The following is an 18,983-nucleotide window of genomic DNA, read 5'->3' on the forward strand; positions in this document are numbered from 1 at the left end:
TATGTGTGATGTGTAATTTTTCTCTTGCTTCCTTCAAGATTTTTTTTCTTTCTTTGGCTTTTACTAGTTTGACTATGATGAGTGTCTAGGTACAGTTTTGTTTTGTATAGATTTATTCCACTCAGCATTTGTTGAGCTTCTTGGCTATTTTAATGTTTTTCATCAAACTTCATACATTTTTGCCCATTATTTCTTCAAATATTTTTTCTAGTCTTCTCTTTCTCCTTTCATTTTTCTGGGATACCAATTCCATGTCTACTAGAATCTTTGATATTGTCCTACAAATGTTTGAGTCTCTCCTCATCCACCATTTAAAAAAATAAAAAAAATATTTTGTTCATCAAATTGGACATTTTCTACTGATCTTTCTTCAAATTCATTCATTTTATTTTCTGGATGTCAAATCTGCTGTAGAGCCTGTCTAGTAAATTTTTCATTTGTTATTGTTCTTTTCAGCTCTAGGATTTCTATTTGTTTCTGTTTTATAGTCTCCATTTCTATGTTGAGCACCTCTATTTGTTTACATGTTATTAGCATACTTACCTTTAATTTTTTTAAATATATTTATACTGGAGGGTATTATGCTGAGTGAAGTAAGTCAGTCGGAGAAGGACAAACATTATATGTTCTCATTCATTTGGGGAATATAAATAATAGTGAAAGGGAATATAAAGGAAGGGAGAAGAAATGTGTGGGAAATATCAGAAAGGGAGACAGAACGTAAAGACTGCTAACTCTGGGAAACGAACTAGGGGTGGTAGAAGGGGAGGAGGGCGGGGGGTGGGAGTGAATGGGTGACGGGCACTGGGGGTTATTCTGTATGTTAGTAAATTGAACACCAATAAAAAATAAATAAAAAAAAAATATATATATATATATTTATAATAGCTGCTAAATCCAACATCTTGGCTACTTAAATATCCACTTCTTTAGCTGCTTTCCTCCACCCCCCTCCAGGTCACACTTTGCTGTTTCTTTTGTGTCTAATAATTTCTGGTTAATAATTCCACATTTAGAAATGTGTTCTAACAACTCTGGATTTTGTTTTCTTCTTCTGAGAGCTGCTATTTGCTTCAGTAAGCAATTAACTTATCTGTAGTCAAGCTACAAAATCTGCCTTCCCGGTCACTGATGTTTCCTTTTTTTTTTTTTTTTTTTTTTTTTACTGATGTTTCTGCTCAGTGTTTTTTATTATTATTTTTTTAAGGCCTAAAGCCTTCCCTTGATCCTGTATACCTTAGCGGTTAGCAAATGATTTTGGCAGAAATCATGCTCAGATACTTCATAATAGGAATCTTTATCCTCTGCAGCCTAAGATGTGTAAGAGTTGAGAAATGCAATCAAAGGCACAATTTGCAAATCCTCCCAGGTTTTCAATGTTCACAGGGCTCCTTGCAGGCTCCCATATATCAATTTAGGATATATGGTTTGTTAATCTTATTAATAAGCCATCCATGGCTCTCTTGCTTCCAGAATCACCCCTTTAATTTACAGCTGCTCTCCTGTCAGCCCCAAACCAAGTCTACCACCTTCCACAGGAAAAGCTGCAGGTTTCTGCTGCCTACCCAATGCGGGATGAGAAAAACTCCAAGCAAGAAAGCCACAAACTACCTGTTTCACCAGTTACAGTAACAGTTTTTAATGAGCAAATACTCCTCAAATCATTGCCTGATGGTTTTCCAATGCCCTGATATGTATTTTAGTAACTTTTTTGACGATTGATTGATTAATTGATTTATGCATGCAAGCAAGAGGAGGGACAGAGGGAGAAGGAGAAGCAGACTACCTGCTCTGTGGGGAGCCCAACACAGGGGTTAGTCTCTGGATCTTAGGATCATGATCTGAACCATCAGACACTTAACAGACTGAGCCACTCAAGTGTCAGAGGGTTTTTAATAATTTTATACTGTTTTGATCTTGCTTTCAGTGGAAAGGAATTATGACATCCTTGCCCTGGTATTACCCCAAGATGAAGCCAAAAAGGATTTTTTGATGAAGTAGATACAAAAGGAAAGAATGAAGTCAAGGATGATCCTGAAATTTTTCACCTACACAAGTAGAACTGAATGGTCATTTTCACCAAAATAGTTCTCCCATTCAAAGAAGCCACTTATTCTTCACTATCTCAATTTCTTCATCTGCCATCATATCTGAGCATTTTGGTAACAAAATTGAAATGCACATAAGAAAATATAAAGTAGGTAAATTCATGGCAAAACTCATAATGTAAAAATCATAAATAATTTAATCGTTATATATAACAAGGTAAGTTTTCCCTGGCAGCTTCTGCCAGCTTCTTATACATACTATAATTCTTTATTAAGTAGTCTTCATGCCCAGTATGGAGCCCAACGCAGGACTTGAAATTTACAACCCTGAGATCAAGACCTGAGCTCATACCAAGAGTGAGAGGCTTTAACTGACTTGAGTCATGCAGCACCCCTGCATATACAATTCTAACAAGAGTTTTTTAATGGCAATAGTAATTGTTATACTCTACCTTTGCAGTCAGGAGTAGGGCTAAAAGAAGGGTTCCTATCACTAACAAAAATATGATGAAAATGCTTATTATTTTGTCTAACATCTTCTCCAACCAGATGATCATCTGCACAGAAACGAAAAAGAGAATTACTTATCTTTCAAGCACAACTTAATAAAAATGCATACATATTCAAATATCAAGACAAAATAGGATATTCAGCATTGCAAATCAAACTATGGCATAATGATTAAAGCAGTGAAAGCTGTAAGCAACTTCAGAAAATTAACTAATAGCATTAATTACTGTTGTTATACAGAGTTTATTATTCTAAGAAAAGGTAGTCAATTTGAACATAATTTATATTTACCTTTGAATTCCTATACAGTGGTATATTTACATTTCAAATTGTAATTTACAATCTGGTAAATATTCTAAATGAAATAAAATATTTAAATGAAAAATAATGATAATACATTAGCTGACCTCAAATCTCATGAAATTTTGCTGTCAATTAGCAAATATAGATGGTTTTAGAAAAAGTATGCCTCTAACAAAAGAGGTATACCCTAAATTATGTAGGCAAAATAGGAACAAATTAAAATAGGAATTACATTCAAAATATGGTTTTCCCTTTGATGCCATTAAGGTTATAAAAACAGTAATAATAAAAAATCTAATATTAAGGTAATGATAAGTATCAATTTCAGAATATTACCCTGGATGCGGGGGAAGGTGAGGAGGTAGATGCTAAATCAGGAGGCATATAAAATGGGCCTTAATTATACAGTAACGCTTTATTAAGCTGGAGGACAGTTTCACTGATATTCTTTACATCTTTTTTATATTTGAAATATTTCATAACAAAATACTTTTTGAAATAGGATATTCCATTTGAAATTTCCATTCTGTTTAAAACATAAGCTTTAGGACAAATTGACTGTAAATAAAGAATAAACATTACCGTAATGCTTATTCCTTAATGAATAATTATAATTATGTTCTCCCTGAATACCCCCTAAAACAACATTCCATTTTGAGTATAACTTCTCTCATCTTTCACAATCACAAATAATCGTACATTTAAAAAGAATTTTTGTTTTCAGAATTTGTAATAATTCTGACAGATTTTTAAAATTCCTGCCATACAAAGCTACCATTTAACATTTCAAAAATAAAATCAAATAGAAACACCATACTGCACCCCTCAACCCCTACATAAACTACAGCATTGCTGAATAGGTTAGTCTTAATTTATATCTGAATTATGCTCTCCAGTGAGTTAAAACATACAAGAGCAAAGAATGGTGGTTAAAAACAAAACATGACTTCTAAAACATTTATTTCCCATTCCATGCTATAAGCTTGCATCCCTTTATCTTTTATGAAAGATAACTGTTACTAAGAGAGCAATGCTGCAGTGAACCCAAAGATTAAAAAGTTCATCTTTTCTCTTGACAATTACAGCTTCGAACAGAAAAGTTAATTTTCAGTGCATGCTACCAAAGCATCAGAGACAATGCAGAGATTAAAATAAAGTAGTAACAAGTTTCTAAGATATGGAAGGTCAGATGTCATATTTTGAATGTACATTTTAAAATCAATGAAACTGAAAAGTTTTACAATCAGAAACCATCTCTGCACATGGTTCTTGAGACAGTGTCCTGAGGAAAGAGCTAGTGTTGTATTGTTCCTCTTTGTATGTAGTTCCCAAGCCTGACAGTGCATGACGCATGGTAAAAGCTCAAATATATATATAAACAGACAAACATAAATAATTTCAGAATTAAGAACAGATTTGTATTCACAAATTAACAATTTCCAAAGATAACTTGGAAGCCCCAATTGTTTAAAAAAATGTCTATTCTGAAATACATTTTTTAATGTAAACATGCTTTATTTATAAAATATATCTAAATGTAAGTCTGGGTATTTCTCACATATAAAACATGGAATTCACAAACACATTAGGTATATTAACATGACAAAACCAAACTTTGTTTTTAAATCAGGGTAGAATTTTTCTATCAGAAGCCAAATAAAATACCCAAGGATTGGGGAAAATCCACACTAACAATTACCTAAAATAAAAATTTATTTTCAAGGGTAACAGTGAGGGTTAGATGTTTCATTCAAAGTTTAAAATAAATAAAACCATTTAAGATGCTCAGTACATCAACTAAAAAAGGTGGAGAGGGGGAATCTATTCACATTATGGCCAGCTAAGGTAAGGTAAAAATACAGAACAAAAAGGGAGACAGGTAAAGAGAGAGAAGACTGGGAAAGAAAGGGAAAGACTTATTAAAGAATAAAGAGTGATTTTCTTTAAAAAATCAAAACAAGGGCAGCCCGGGTGGTTCAGCGGGTTAGCGCTGCCTTCAGGCCAGGGCCTGATCCTGGAGACCCGGGATCGAGTCCCATGTCGGGCTCCCTGCATGGAGCCTGCTTCTCCCTCTGCCTGTGTCTCTGCCTCTGTGTGTGTGTGTGTGTCTCTCATGAATAAATAAATAAAATCTTTAGATATAAATAAATAAAATAAATAAATAAAAAGCCGAAACAGGAGGGAAAAAAAGCGTGGCTGGGGGTAGTTGGTGTATAGAACAAAGGACCAACTAATAAAAAAGAAACAACAAAGCGACAGAAAATTTACATAGAGGAAAAGAACTCCCAGAAAGAGTAAATGGAACAAGACTCTCAAGAAAACAGAAACTCAGACATAGAAGGAGAAATATGGATGTAAGAAGCAATGGAGAAGCAGAAGGGAATGGAGGAGAAAATTCCTAAAGAAATGCCGGGGGCAGATCCTGTGCCGTGCTCAGCTTTGGGCAGCAGGATCCACACCACCTGTCACCACTGCCATCAGCTGTCATTACTGCCTGCCTGTAGAAGCCACACTGTCCCTGGTGATCTCCCCGGCCCTCTATGCTCTGAGAAATTATTTTAGTTTTTAAACTTTATTTTCTTAAAGAGGAAGGGAGGTAATTTAAAAATGACATTCTGAATGTTTCAAGTGTGAAAGAAGGGCATACATTTTTTTAAATTTAGAGAAGTCAGTAAATGTATAGTATACTGCAAGACTTTGAAACTTCTAAACTGGCTTCATTTATAGCAAGCTATTAAGAGTGTATCGTTCCACTAAAGAGCTTTCTCTTCTATTTCATTAGTCTGAGCCTGTAGGCTTCCATTTTGTTTTTGTTTTTTTTTAACCAAATTCTCATTGAGTCTTAGTGCAAATAATCAATACTAAAAAATAAAACAAGCCTTATGTCTCAATTAACCACAGATATGTTCTCTCTCACCCTCACTTCACTTGAATTAGTTTCCTAGTTCACCCCACTTGAACCTGAAATACCAAATACCCAGTGCTACAAATTTTCTGACCTTGGATGTAATGTAAGAAAATAGACCTCAACTTATTTATGTGCTTTCCTGGAATGCACAGTCCCAGAACTTAAAGCAATTACTCCTGCTCTCCACCTATGCTACACCATGGAATCATCAAAGAAAGGAAATCGTCACTTGATCTCTTAGGAATCTTTTTAAACTGAGTCACAACTGATGAGCTACGAATTAGGCTCCTAAATTAGGTCATCTAACTCATGTAGCCCTGAAAGTTAAATCAAATTGAACCTAATGACTTTAGCTCTCCTTTTATCCCTTGAGGACAATTTCATTTCAATATACAAAAGCTGGAGAAATGTTTAAAACCACCTACTTTGATCAAAATAAGAAAATGTGACTTTTGTTTGCAACACTATCATTTGCCAAGGATTGAATTCATTTATTCATATTAGTTTTGCAGGGAATGGAGACACAGACAATAGCATATATGTTGATGGGGGCGGGGGGTGGGGTGGTCAGTTGGCAAGTGTATTTATCTTTTTATTTTACACAGTTTATTTTCAATTGAAAATTCAGAAGTTTAGGCATTGTCAAGTCTGCCTTTTCTTCTTCTTCAACAGAAAGAAGAAAATCCTAATCTCTACACTCAAAAGTGTAGAGATCTGGGATCCCTGAGTGGCTCAGCGGTTTAGCACCTGCCTTTGGCCCAGGGCGTGATCCTGGAGTCCCGGGATCAAGTCCCACGTCAGGCTCCCTGCATGGGACCTGCTTTTCCCTCTGCCTGTGTCTCTCTGCGCCTCTCTCTCTCTCTCTCTCTCTCTCTCTCTCTGTGTCTCATGAATAAATACATAAAATCTTAAAAAAAAAAAAAAAAGTGTAGAGATCTATTTCTAAGAAGTGCCACATCTTTCTTAAGGCCTGTATATTATTTCCACTGAAAATTTTAGAGTCTTGTTATGTTTAAATACAATACACATAAGTGTCATCTCTTGCTATCCATCCTAGGGATTTGATGAATTTAAGTCTACAACTACTATATGTGGACTACATGTCAGAAGTAAGGCACTCCTAATTTATCTGGATTAACCTTTATCGAAGTTATTAACAATGTACCTACTCCATGCAAATCATGTGAAGCATTCACCATACACACAACCTCATACCTTGGGAAATACATGAAATTAAAGGTCACAGACCAGGACTAGGATCTTTTTTAAGTTAAAAATGAAATCCTAGAATACTATCTTCAAAAAAAAAAAAGACAGTATATAAAATAACCAGCCAAGTGTATCAAATATTTCACAGATTTATCTTTTAAAAAAATTCCTGTCATTTAAGTAGCAATAAAAAGTTCTTTCCAGGACACCTGGGTGGCTCCGTAGGTTAAGCACCTGCCTTCAGCTCAGGTCATGATCCCGGGGTCCTGAGATGGAGCCTCTGGTCTGATTTCCCGCTCAGTAGGGAGCCTCTCTCCCTCTGCCTCTCCCTCCTGTTCATGCTTTCTCTCAAACAAATGAATAAAATCTTAAAAAAAAAAAAAAAAGTTCCCTTTCCTTTTGGATAACTATTACCTAATGTGCTCTCTCACACATCAAAGGAGACTAGAGTATCAGGTTGAGCCACATTATAGAGCTGAAAATGAGGCAATCACTCACAGTGGACAAAAAGACTATAAGACAGAACCTCTTACACACACCTGGGCAAGGAGACAGCAATCATATATCCTAAATAGCTTTGGGTGTTTAGCAAGGTGTACTGTGACGGTATCAATGCTTCACGACCTTCCATAGCTTATTAATTTGAACTTTAAAAGCAAAAACTAGTTTTGACATATGGACAGAAACAGAATGAGAAAGGAGATACAGGGGGAAGTTACAGAATTCAATAGTAAAAACCAACATCCATGTGTTCATTTACCTTCTTATTTAGCCAGTGCCAGAGCTTGAGGACAGGGGGTAAGGTAAGAAAGGGAAGATAAGAACAGTGGAATATCATTAGAGAATGCAATAATAGTATGAAAAGAAAAGAAAGTCACCGAGAGTATGAGGAGGAAAATAATCCTAGACCAAAAAAAAAAAAAAAAAAAAAAAACCTAGAAAAATAATTGTACTGCATTAACAAAGTTTTAAAATTAAGTGAATATAGTATTCGTTTAAGATACACAATGACTGAAATAACTACAAGCTTTGTTGGTAATTCGACAATTAAAAAAAATATATAAAATAACCTGAATGCTTGTCAGCTTAGTTATATCAAATTCCAGAAGTTGAAATAATAATTAAGATCCTTTCACATATCATGCACCAAAAAAAATTTTAGTTCCTAAATAAATTAACTCATGTTCATATACTATGTGCTTATTGAACTTTGTAGCTTTACAGTATTGGTTATTTCAAATTTTTTAAACAGTAAAATACTTCAGTGCTCATTTGGAACACCAGGTATTCACTGACAAATCTAAGATTCTGCTAAAATTTGGTGTATTTCCTTCCATCTCAATTTTTTGGCAGACTTCTACCTTATGTAACATCCTTTCTTTCACATATATGTTACCTCATTTAAATATCTCACAATATTTAGCACTGTAATAACTAATGCTAGTTAGTGGACAAATGAGGTAAAAATTACTAACCATAGAATTTAAGGCATTACTAGTGATATAAAAAGCACAATTTCATCAGAGAAACTGTAAATGCTCTCTGCAGAGTCTTTACTAAAAGTACATTCAATGCATGTTTAAAACTATACTTTTAAACCATCTCTCGTAGAGGAATATTTTCAAAAACACTAGTCTGATCAATCAAAATTTAATGGAAACATGAAAAATAGATTTACTCTCCAAAGCAGCAGCTCATATATATCATTATACTAGACAGAACAATTATAAGTGAGTTCACAGCATCAATTATAATTAGACAAATATTCAGTTTGTAATAGCCATTTATTCTGATATATTTATCAGAATATTTTTATATTATTTTTTTATTATTATAGCCAAAAAAGCTAGTTTTATTCATTTTACTATCCTTAAGGACAAATTGGCATACAAATCTAAATAAAAAATGAAAAATTTTTACTCCATAAAAAAAGAAAAAAAAAACTCTACTCCATAACAAATACTTCTGATACCCCTGGAACTTCAACTGACACGTCTATAGAGTTGGTCTTAAGTGAAGTTTTCCAAACACAAGTACACGGGATTCTGCAAACAAGATTCAGCGTGCATCCCCTCTGACAGTGGTAAGGCTGTCAGAAGTTAACTTAAATAAGAGTTGCTCTATTTAAACAGTCTGAAGGACTCTATCTGCTCTGGTAAGACAAAGCTTTACCCTACCACCAGGAAGATGTGATAAATATGTTAAAATCTGTGAGAAGTCTTAGACTCTTTCTTATTTAAAAACTTGAAAAAGGTAAGAATACAAACAGGCAAATCACAAAATAAAATATAATATAAATACCCAATAAGCAATCTCATTTTAATTTTTTTAAATTTCAATTTAAAACAACTCTGAGATACTTTTTATGAAACTGAAAAGGACTTTTTGTTACATTATGCTATCTAGCATTGGCAAGAGCTCAGGAAATGGGCATTGTCCCCTCTTGCACTGATGAGAACTAAAATATTGAAAGGCAATATGTAAAACATATCCCCCTGCTTCTCTGTTGCCCCAGGAGATTTTATGATGGGTTTAAAAGATTTATTTCCTTCCACCTCTCGTGAACCCCAGTTATCCTTGTCACCCCTCTCTACGCTGGTTTCACCTACCAATATTTCTTATCCTGAAGTCGTGGATAGGCCAGCTCAGGGAAGCAGTTACTAGGCTCTGTGAGGAAGTCCGGCTCATACAGCACAGCACCCACGAGGACCTTGATTCAGCCTGCCTCCCCAGCCTCCGTCTACATATATCCCAGTCACGACTGCTTCCTTGGTGCTAAGAAGTCATGCTGCGGCAGTCTCCATCTCTGCACTGCTCCATCACCTGTCCTTCTTGCCCTGTCAACTTCTAAGAAACTCCTACTTGTACTTCAAAGTTTGCTGTGGCATCACCTCTTCTGCAAAACCTCCCTTCTCCCACTGCCTCACCTGCCGTAAGTCCTTTCTTGCTCCGTACTACCACTGTATCCCGTACCTTCTTTCATCCACAAATTAAAACCATGGCTAACACTTACACAGAGCTTACTATATACCAGGCTCTGACCTAGAAATTGTACAGATATGAACTCACTTAATCTGCAGAGCCATTCTACAAGAGGCATGCTATTATATTTATTGTATTGATAAGGAAACCAAGGCACAGAAAAGTTAAGAAACTCATCCAAGGTCACAGAGCTAGTAAGTAGTGGAACTGGGATCTGAAACCAGTTTGGAATCAGGGTCCACGCTTTCAAACACAGCCTCTAAATTTTAATGGATTGCTGTCTCTCCACTAACCAGAGCTTCTACATCCAGTTTCCTGTGACTCAGTGGATTTTCCACATTATCTGACATGTGGAAATCACTCCAGAAACACTGCACTGAGGCAGCATTACCTGGTGATATAATTTTAGGCAGGTAATTTCCCCTCTAGATTTCAATTTGGTTTTTATACAATGAGGGAGTTGAACAAGGTGTCCCATAACATCCTTTTCTCCTATTTTTAAGAGGGAAAACTACTTACACAATACTAAGCTAAACTAAATCTATCTTATCCTTATATAAGCCATAATTCTAAATTTTAAATCTCATCACAGATTTAGACATTAAATGTATTGTCAACAATCACAGTATGAACAACAAATACCATGAAATGGGGGAAAAAAAAAAAATATATATATATATATGCTCCATTAAAACAGCCCATGTTCTTAAAACACAATACCTTGCTATCAACTTTTAACAAGAATTTTCCAAGCCCAACAACTGGCCAGGGTGCAAGAGCCTCCTGCCGCTCCCTGAGGAAGTGCTCTACAGCCTGCCACCACACGAGGCAGCGCTTCTCCAGGAAGTCCACAACTCCAAAGTGAATAACAAGCTTTTTGAGGATCCAGACTAGAAGGAATACATATAAAACGAAAACACAGATTACAAAGTCAGAACATGAAAAGGTCCTTTAATATCATGTGACTTTTCTAAAACAGTGAAGCTAATATACCACCCATATCCTACCTTAGTTGTGAAATCCGAATCCCTGAAGGAGCCAGGGATTATTTCACAGCCCATATAAATATAAGACACCCTGGTCATGAAGTTTTCAGGGACTGCTATCTTGGACTCTCACACCTCACCCTTCTGGGATAAAGAATACTAATCCCTGACATGTCCTTGGCTATTATAGCTGCTCTCGCCAAATGTTATTCTCTTCCTTGGATGTTTAACAATGTTAGTGACCAGAAAAGTATCAGGTATTCCATTGGCATCATGCTTTTATACCACCGGTATTCCTGTTTCTCTACTTGATGCTGCTCTGTACATCTGAATCTCTCAGCAGGCTTCAATAGAGAAGCAGAGTAAGTACAAGCAGGGTTGTCACAAATGGTCCCTGAGGCTACACAAGGGACAACTTCTGCAGAGACCACTCACAGAGCACAATATGATGGTACCCTCCACACCGGACAGCGAGGTGGCCCTGTACGCAGCGGGTAAGCCTCCTATTAAAGGCCAACTAAGAAGCTGTGGGGGACAGAAGGAAGTGCTACTTATCTGTGGGGAGCCTTGAAGTCTGCACCCTGGATAATGGATCCCAGCTACTAATATTTCCCTAACTCCAGGGATTTCTGTGTCTTTAACCCTGGCCATGCAATCTAATGGTTCACAGTTTACTCTTTTGAACCATGAACTCAGTGTTACATACCAATTCAATAATTACACCATTAGCATTTTTAAATCTCTACAGAAGTCCTAGGAAAGCTCCTATGGTCTCTAGAATGAGCCCAGGGTAATTACAGGCTGCAGAAAATGTTCTGGGGCCACTTGTTCAAGGACCGCTCTCCCAATGCCATGCCAAATTGTTATGGCCTGAAGGTTAAGAAATGACTAGAATAAATGTTAACTCCTGCTAACAAATTTTAAAGAGAAGGAGGTTCCGACAGTACATGACACAATTTGGCAGCATAAAATAAATCATCTGGCAAAACCAAAAAAGTATGGAACAATCCAGAAGAGCAATTTAAATTGTTTTTACTAAGCATTTCTATAAATTCCTTAATAGAAAGCATGGCTATGGGATGTACTCTGGTGACTTGTGTAATTACAACTGTAACTTGCTCCAACTGCCAAAGAGAAGTTCTGTTTGAGAACTTGCATCTGCAAGAAGCAGATGCAAACGTCAAACTTTTATATTCTATGTTACTCAAGGACAGGCACTATACAGTGTTTTGGTCATAACAAATCTTTAAAAAAACTTTTTTTTTTAGAGTTAACTATTTGGGCAGCCCCGGTGGCTGAGAGGTTTAGCGCCACCTTCAGCCAGGGGCATGATCCTGGAGACCCAGGATCAAGTTCCACATCGGGCTCCCTGCATGGAGCCTGCTTCTCCCTCTGCCTGTGTCTCTGCCTCTTTCTCTCTCTGTGTGTCTCTCATCAATCAATAAATAAAATATTTTTTTAAAAAAATAAAAAAATAAAATAAAATAAAGGTAACTATTTCATTAACTGTCCAAGTTAATGAGAATAATAAGTTTTAAAACTAATGATCTAAAAGATAAATGATCCAATGAGTTTAGATTTTTAAACCATGGTGGAAAACAGGCTTCAAAAAAATCAAACTATATTTATATCAATAGTGAAAAGCTTTGATAAAGGAGAAAGGACTAATCAAATTTAGGAGGTATCTGCAGGGCAGATACCCGAGCATCACCTGAGGACTTAACAAATTTGGCAAAGGTTCTGACTAGAGTAAGAGGCTAAGCCCAAATAATCAGGAAAGTATGAAATAAAAGACTCTTCTACAAGGTACCTGAATTACTTACTTTTCCAGTCTTAGAAGACAGCTTTATATATATATACATTTGTTTTATCTTACAAGAGATTAATATTATCTCAAATATTAAAATCCCAAAGTTAACAATAAATTAATAAAATAAAATAAAATCCAAAAGTTAAAGAAAAAAAAAAAGTCTTCCAAGACCAGACCATAAGTGAACAATCACCTGCAATAGGCACTGGCAGCAACTGTACAATCCACAGGTTCAACCAGAGCTGGACTCCAATAATGGCCCACACGAGGGACACGAAGTAGATGTCACTGGTTTTCTTCTTCCTGACAAATGTTCCCATTTCAGGCCTTTGTCTGCCCAGGGTGGGTGAAGGGGAGGAAGGTGAAGGAGTTGAAGATAACGCTGGAGGGGGTTCTCCTCTGTCCATGGTCTCTAAAAAGGGGGGGAAAATCACCATCATATTAGTCCACATGAGAAGAAACAGTCCTAGGGAGCAACTCCCTAGGCTACTCTTTTAAGCCTTCCAAATGGACTCTGTTAGTATGATTACACTGAGTTAAAAAAGAAAAAAGATCTAGAGGCATGTTTGCGTATGCACTGAAAAATGTGTGGGGAATTACACTACTGACCGTATTTAAACTGAGGGAAATTAAGTTTGTTTGTGGATAGGGTTGGGTATGGTGAATTTTTTACTTTATATACTTTACACTGTTCAAGGTTTTATGACATCTATACATACATATATATAATTTAAACAAGACTATGACAATAGCTAAGAATTATAATTATTATAATGAAAACTCAAACTGTATAAATCAAAAATTTTTTTTTAAATTTTTATTTATTTATGATAGTCACAGAGAGAGAGAGAGAGAGAGAGAGAGAGAGAGGCAGAGACACAGGCAGAGGGAGAAGCAGGCTCCATGCACCGGGAGCCCGACGTGGGATTCGATGCCGGGTCTCCAGGATCGCGCCCTGGGCCAAAGGCAGGTGCCAAACCGCTGTGCCACCCAGGGATCCCCCTATAAATCAAAATATTAACATACAAAATTCCTTTATCTAAAAATTTCTCCTCTTTTAATATAATTTTATTAGATGTATATGTATTTCCGATACAACATGGCTTTTCAGTGTCATTTTACCTAAAAATAGAGCCAACCGCTCTTATAAGAACAAACCCAGGGCTTTGAAACAGGGCTTTCCCTTAGAATGAGAAATAAAACAATGACATATTGCTGGGGGTGAGAAATTTTCAAATAAAGGTCATACCAAATGACTTCACATAAGGTACTGTGTTGTAACAATGCAACTACCAGGTTACTTTTTACTATAGGGTTATATTATTTCTATTTCCTGGTTTACCAAAACATACCATATAACTCAGATATAACTCTTTTTTTTTTTTTAGTCTTTATCTTTTTATTTTTTTAATTTAAACTCAATTTGCCAACATATAGTATAACACCCAGTCAGATATAACTCTTAAAGCAATATTATTCAGTATATACCATGAAGATGGAAATGACACTACAATTTGCATTTTGTCTTCCATAAAAAAAAAAACTAATGATAAACATATGTCACATTTCATAAGTCTTGAAAACAGAGGAAAGAAATAAGAGCCCCCATTACCCTAACTCTCTAAGTGTCCCATAGTTTTTATATAGTTTTACGCAGTTATATCATGTTCCACTTACCCTGTTGCACTTTCTTCCTTCAGTTGAACGCCACCTCCAGGAAAGCTAAGAGTGTGTCTGTCTTGTTCTTGCTCCACTAAGTACCTGACATATAGTGGGCACTCACTAAATACTGTTGAAAGACAGCCTTCCCTTGTTTGATAATGTTCATAAGCAACTACACAGTAGTCCTCTAAGTGCTGTATTATAATTATAAGTGTGTCTTCTAAGGTTAATATTAATCTGTGAGTAAACCGTTACTATTGATATAATAGCACCATGGTAAATCAGCCCAATCTCACCAGATCTAACATTCTACCCTGAGGTCTGGGCCGAAAGCCCAAGCTAGTTATAATGTGCTTCTGCTTGACTTTGCTCTTTGAGAATCTTTCTAATTTGGAAACTTCATGTTGGTGGGTGCGGCAGATACTGAGAAGAATAGTAAGTCCATAAACATCATACCCTCCTTCATTTTGAAAACATGATTCAATGTGCAAAAGAAAATACATTTTCCTACCACTTCAAATGCCTTTTTCTTAGCTGATCCCTCCTTTAAAGATTTTTCTAAAGGCAGTTCTTCAGAAACAGCTCACCAAAAATATTCCTTAACTGTGAAACCCCTGGCACTAATCGACCACTTGGCACAGAGATGGCCTTTTCCATTCCTAAACTCTGTGTGAGTCCAGAACTCTGTGTGACTTTAAAACTGATATAAATCTATCAGCTAGATCTTGGAGCATGGTACCCAGAACAACCAGACTGGTCCGTTTTATAGGAAGCAGTTAATGTATTAACAGCATGAGGCATGCAAGGCAAATTTTGAGAAAAAAGGCAAGAAATGCCAGAGAAATAGATGACTGAAAGACAGAAAACAAAAACCAAAAGAAAAAGTTGAATCAACAACAAAAGCCATGTGAAGGGCAGCCCAGGTGGCTCAGTGGTTTAGCGCCACCTTTAGCCCAGGGTGTGATCCTGGAGAGCCAGAATCGAGTCCCATGTCAGGGTCCCTGCATGGAGCCTGCTTCTCCCTCTGCCTGTGTCTGCCTTTCTCCCTCTCTCTGTCTCTCATGAGTAAATAAATAAAATCTTAAAAAAAAAAAAAAAAAGCCATGTGAAGAGAGCAAAATAAAAAATGGAGAAGAATCGACTGCTACAAAATAAGGAAAGGATTAAGTGGGGGAAAAATATGGAAAATGTACACAGGGCACTAAAGGGGGCAAAAACAAAAAGATACTATGAAAGGAAAGTGAGAAGGAATACGAAAAGAAAAATAAGAAGGTTTTTTTTTTTTAAAAGGGGGAGGGAAGATAAAGATTCAAGATAAAAAACATAAAGAGGGGATCCTGGGTGGCGCAGTGGTTTAGCACCTGCCTTTGGACCAGGGCGCGATCCTGGAGACCCGGGATCGAATCCCACGTCAGGCTCCCGGCATGGAGCCTGCTTCTCCCTCTGCCTATGTCTCTGCCTCTCTCTCTCTCTCTGTGTGACTATCATAAAAAAAAAAAAAAATTAAAAAAAAAAAAAGAAACATAAAGAGTTAATTAAAACATGAAAAAAGTGATTATGTGAGAACAAAGATGAGAGGAGGAAAAAGTGTAAAAAGAGAAATCAGAGGAAAATGAAGGACCAGTAGATAGTATTCTGTGATGCTCATGGCCTTAAGTTTATCCTTTACATGAATTTCATTTTCCAGAATGATTCTGAAAACATTCCTTCATAAGGTAAGTCACCTGCAGGTTCAGTGGAGGGCTGGTCCTCAGAGCTCGATTCATATCCTGTGATAGAGATGGCCAAGGTTGCTAGGGTAGAAGCTGCCATGGAAATAACCTGCCCTGGTAACTCTGCTCCTGTAAAACAAGCATGGGTTTTTAAAACTTTTTAAAGCAAAGGTGGAAAATAACTACTACAAACTGAAACACAGCCCTAAGATTTCTAAAGCAGTATAACAAAATGTTTATTAACTGACCCACTGGACCAGAGGTTCAACACCAAGGGAGAATCCTTAGGAATTAACAGGAAAATATGTGAAAAATTTGGTTCCTGGACTCTGTGTATCAGTTTCATGTAGGGACTTCACACTCTTGTATGCAGCTGAGAGTAGTTATATAAAAGTAGAGTCCGCTTTTTTTCTTTACTTTTTAACTTAACAAATTAATTTGAATGCACATCTCTGTTGAAAAACATTACCACACCAAGTCTGCAAGTTTCCTGAATGCAGATGGTCTTACTCTACTTGGTATTACTAGCTCCTAGTATGGTATAAAACAGCCAACACTTGGTGCTCTCGATAAGAACATTCCATGAATGAATAGGCAAACATATGGGTACTATGCAAAAATCATATAGTTCTATAAAGTACATAATTCAGCACAGGCAAAACCCACCACTGAAAATCTAAAACATATTGTTACTCCATTTCATTCCTATATGTTCCCATGTTAAGTTCCTAAAAGGTAGTACACCAAGCTTAATCATTTGCAGTAAACTGAAATAAAACATTTACTGACCAATGAGGTCTGTCTGTGACAGTCAGTCTTTAATCTGCAAACAACACACACTAGCTCACACAATACCAGGTGTTCCCTCCTCCAAGAGACTGTAAAGCTAGACTATACTCCTTAGACTCTCTTGCAGCTAAGGTCCTATGTATAAGGCAGTTTCTACCAAGAAGAAACAATTGTGTAAGACCTAGAAGACCAAAGTGGGACTCACTGCAATTTAGACACTCTCATGTCAAACACTCATGAAGGCATATGGTTTTTCTACAGGAACTTAGCAGAAGTTCTAAAAGTTCTGCTATCTGATCCCTAACTTTGTGGCACTTCTCAAATAGTCCTTTGGTGTCACTGAGCACCTTTCCTAGTTGCATTGCTTCTGCCTGTGTCAGATCCAAGCTTAACTGTCTAGTCTTTCCAAAAATTCTATATGTAAAAATTCTACATGCTAACCAGTATCTCTATTTAGACTAGCTAGTGTGGATTCTACTGTCCACAACTAAGAACACTAACACTCACCAAATCATATACCCACCCTCACAGAGATGGGACCTTACTTTTGGCAGGCAAATATACAATGTAACAGCATAGAATTCAGCCAAACCAATGAAAAGAGCCTTGATCATTCAGAAAGCCAATGAATTTCAGCTCCAAATGAATTCCACCTGCTTAGCAAATCCAGGACTGGTCATCTCGTAGAGACAAGAAGGCCAGGCCCTGAAATGGGCTAAGATATCTAGGAACACACCTAACCAAAGAGGTAAAGGATATGTACTATGAAAACTACAGGATAATTAAAAAAAAAAAAAGAAAAAAAAAAGAAAACTACAGGACACTTATGAAATAAATTGAGGAAGACACAAAGATATGGGAAAACATTCCATGCTCATGGATTGGAAGAACAAATATTGTTAAAAAGTCTATGCTACCCAGAGCAATCCACACATGCAATGCAATCCCTATCAAAATACCATCAACATTTTTCAAAGAGTTGGAATGAACAATTCTAAAATTTGTATGGAACCAGAAAAGACCCCAAATAGCCAAAAGAATGCTGAAAAATAAAACCAGAGCCCGAGGCATCATAATTCTGGACTTCAAGCTCTATTACAAAGCTGTAATCACCAAGACAATGTGGTACTGGCACAGAGATCAATGAAACAGAATATAGAACCCAGAAATGAACCCTCAACTCTATGGTCAACTAATCTTTGACAAAGCAGGAAAGAACATCCATTGGAAAAAAAACAAATGGTGTTGGGAAAATTGGACAGCTACATGCAGAAGATTGAAACTGGACCATTTTCTCACATCATACACAAAAATAGACTCAAAATGGATTTAAGACCTAAATGTGAGACAGAAATCCATCAAAATCCTAGAGGAGAAAAAAGGCAGCAAACTTTGTGACCTTGGCCACCGCAACTTCTTACTAGCCATGTTTCCAAAGGCAAGCGACACAAAGGCAAAATGAACTATTAGGACTTCATCAAGCTAAAAAGCTTTTGCACAGCAAAGGAAACAGGTAACAAAACCAAAAGACAACCAACAGAATGGGAGAAGGTATCTGCAAATGACATATCAGATAAAGGGTTAGTATCCAAAATCTATAAGAAATCTATAAATCTATAAAGAACTTATCAAACTCAACACCCAACAAACAAGTAATCCAATCAAGAAATGGGAAGAAGACATGAACAGACATTTCTCTAAAAACGACATATACATGGCCAACAGACACATGAGAAAATACTCCACATCACTTGGCATCAAAAGTTACAAATCAAAACCACAGTGAGATAGTACCTTACAACAGTCAGAATGGCTAATATTAACAAATTAGTAAACATCAGATGTTGGCAAGGATACGGAGAAAGGGGAATGCAGCCACTCGGCAAAACAGTTCCGAGGTTCCCCAAAAAGTTGAAAACAGAGTTACCCTATGACCTAGCAATTGCACTACTGGGTATTTATCCTAAAGATACAAATGGAATGATCCAGAGGGGCACCTGTACCCCAATGTTCATAGCAGCAATGTCGACGATAGCAAAACTATGGAAAGAGCCAGATGTCCAT

At 36.6% G+C, this 18,983-nt stretch overlaps 1 protein-coding gene and 1 long non-coding RNA gene across 9 annotated transcripts in view; one reads left to right on the forward strand and one right to left on the reverse strand.

Annotated features, from left to right (window-relative positions):
* LOC144322634 (uncharacterized) overlaps positions 1-6,665 on the forward strand; it is a 67,286-nt gene extending 60,621 nt beyond the window's left edge. For 2 of the 3 annotated variants that reach the window (XR_013388290.1, XR_013388288.1), the window contains exon 4: positions 1,928-2,201. This is a non-coding gene — a long non-coding RNA (uncharacterized LOC144322634). Of the gene's footprint in view, positions 1-1,927; positions 2,202-6,441 lie in introns of those variants that run through there. The other variant, XR_013388289.1, reaches the window with a different exon arrangement.
* The window catches only part of TMEM245 (transmembrane protein 245), a 102,034-nt gene that overhangs the window by 58,995 nt on the left and 24,056 nt on the right, over positions 1-18,983 (reverse strand). For 5 of the 6 annotated variants that reach the window (XM_077912835.1, XM_077912833.1, XM_077912837.1 and 2 more), the window contains exons 4-8: positions 16,143-16,259; positions 12,950-13,168; positions 10,681-10,850; positions 7,739-7,762; positions 2,501-2,605 (exon numbers count right to left, since the gene is read on the reverse strand). In XM_077912835.1, the coding sequence (XP_077768961.1) occupies positions 2,501-2,605; positions 7,739-7,762; positions 10,681-10,850; positions 12,950-13,168; positions 16,143-16,259 (635 nt within the window). The remainder of the gene's footprint in view (positions 1-2,500; positions 2,606-7,738; positions 7,763-10,680; positions 10,851-12,949; positions 13,169-16,142; positions 16,260-18,983) is intronic. The other variant, XM_077912834.1, reaches the window with a different exon arrangement.

The sequence above is a fragment of the Canis aureus genome, chromosome 10, assembly GCF_053574225.1.
Source record: "Canis aureus isolate CA01 chromosome 10, VMU_Caureus_v.1.0, whole genome shotgun sequence".
In the NCBI taxonomy this organism is placed as follows: Eukaryota; Metazoa; Chordata; class Mammalia; order Carnivora; family Canidae; genus Canis; species Canis aureus.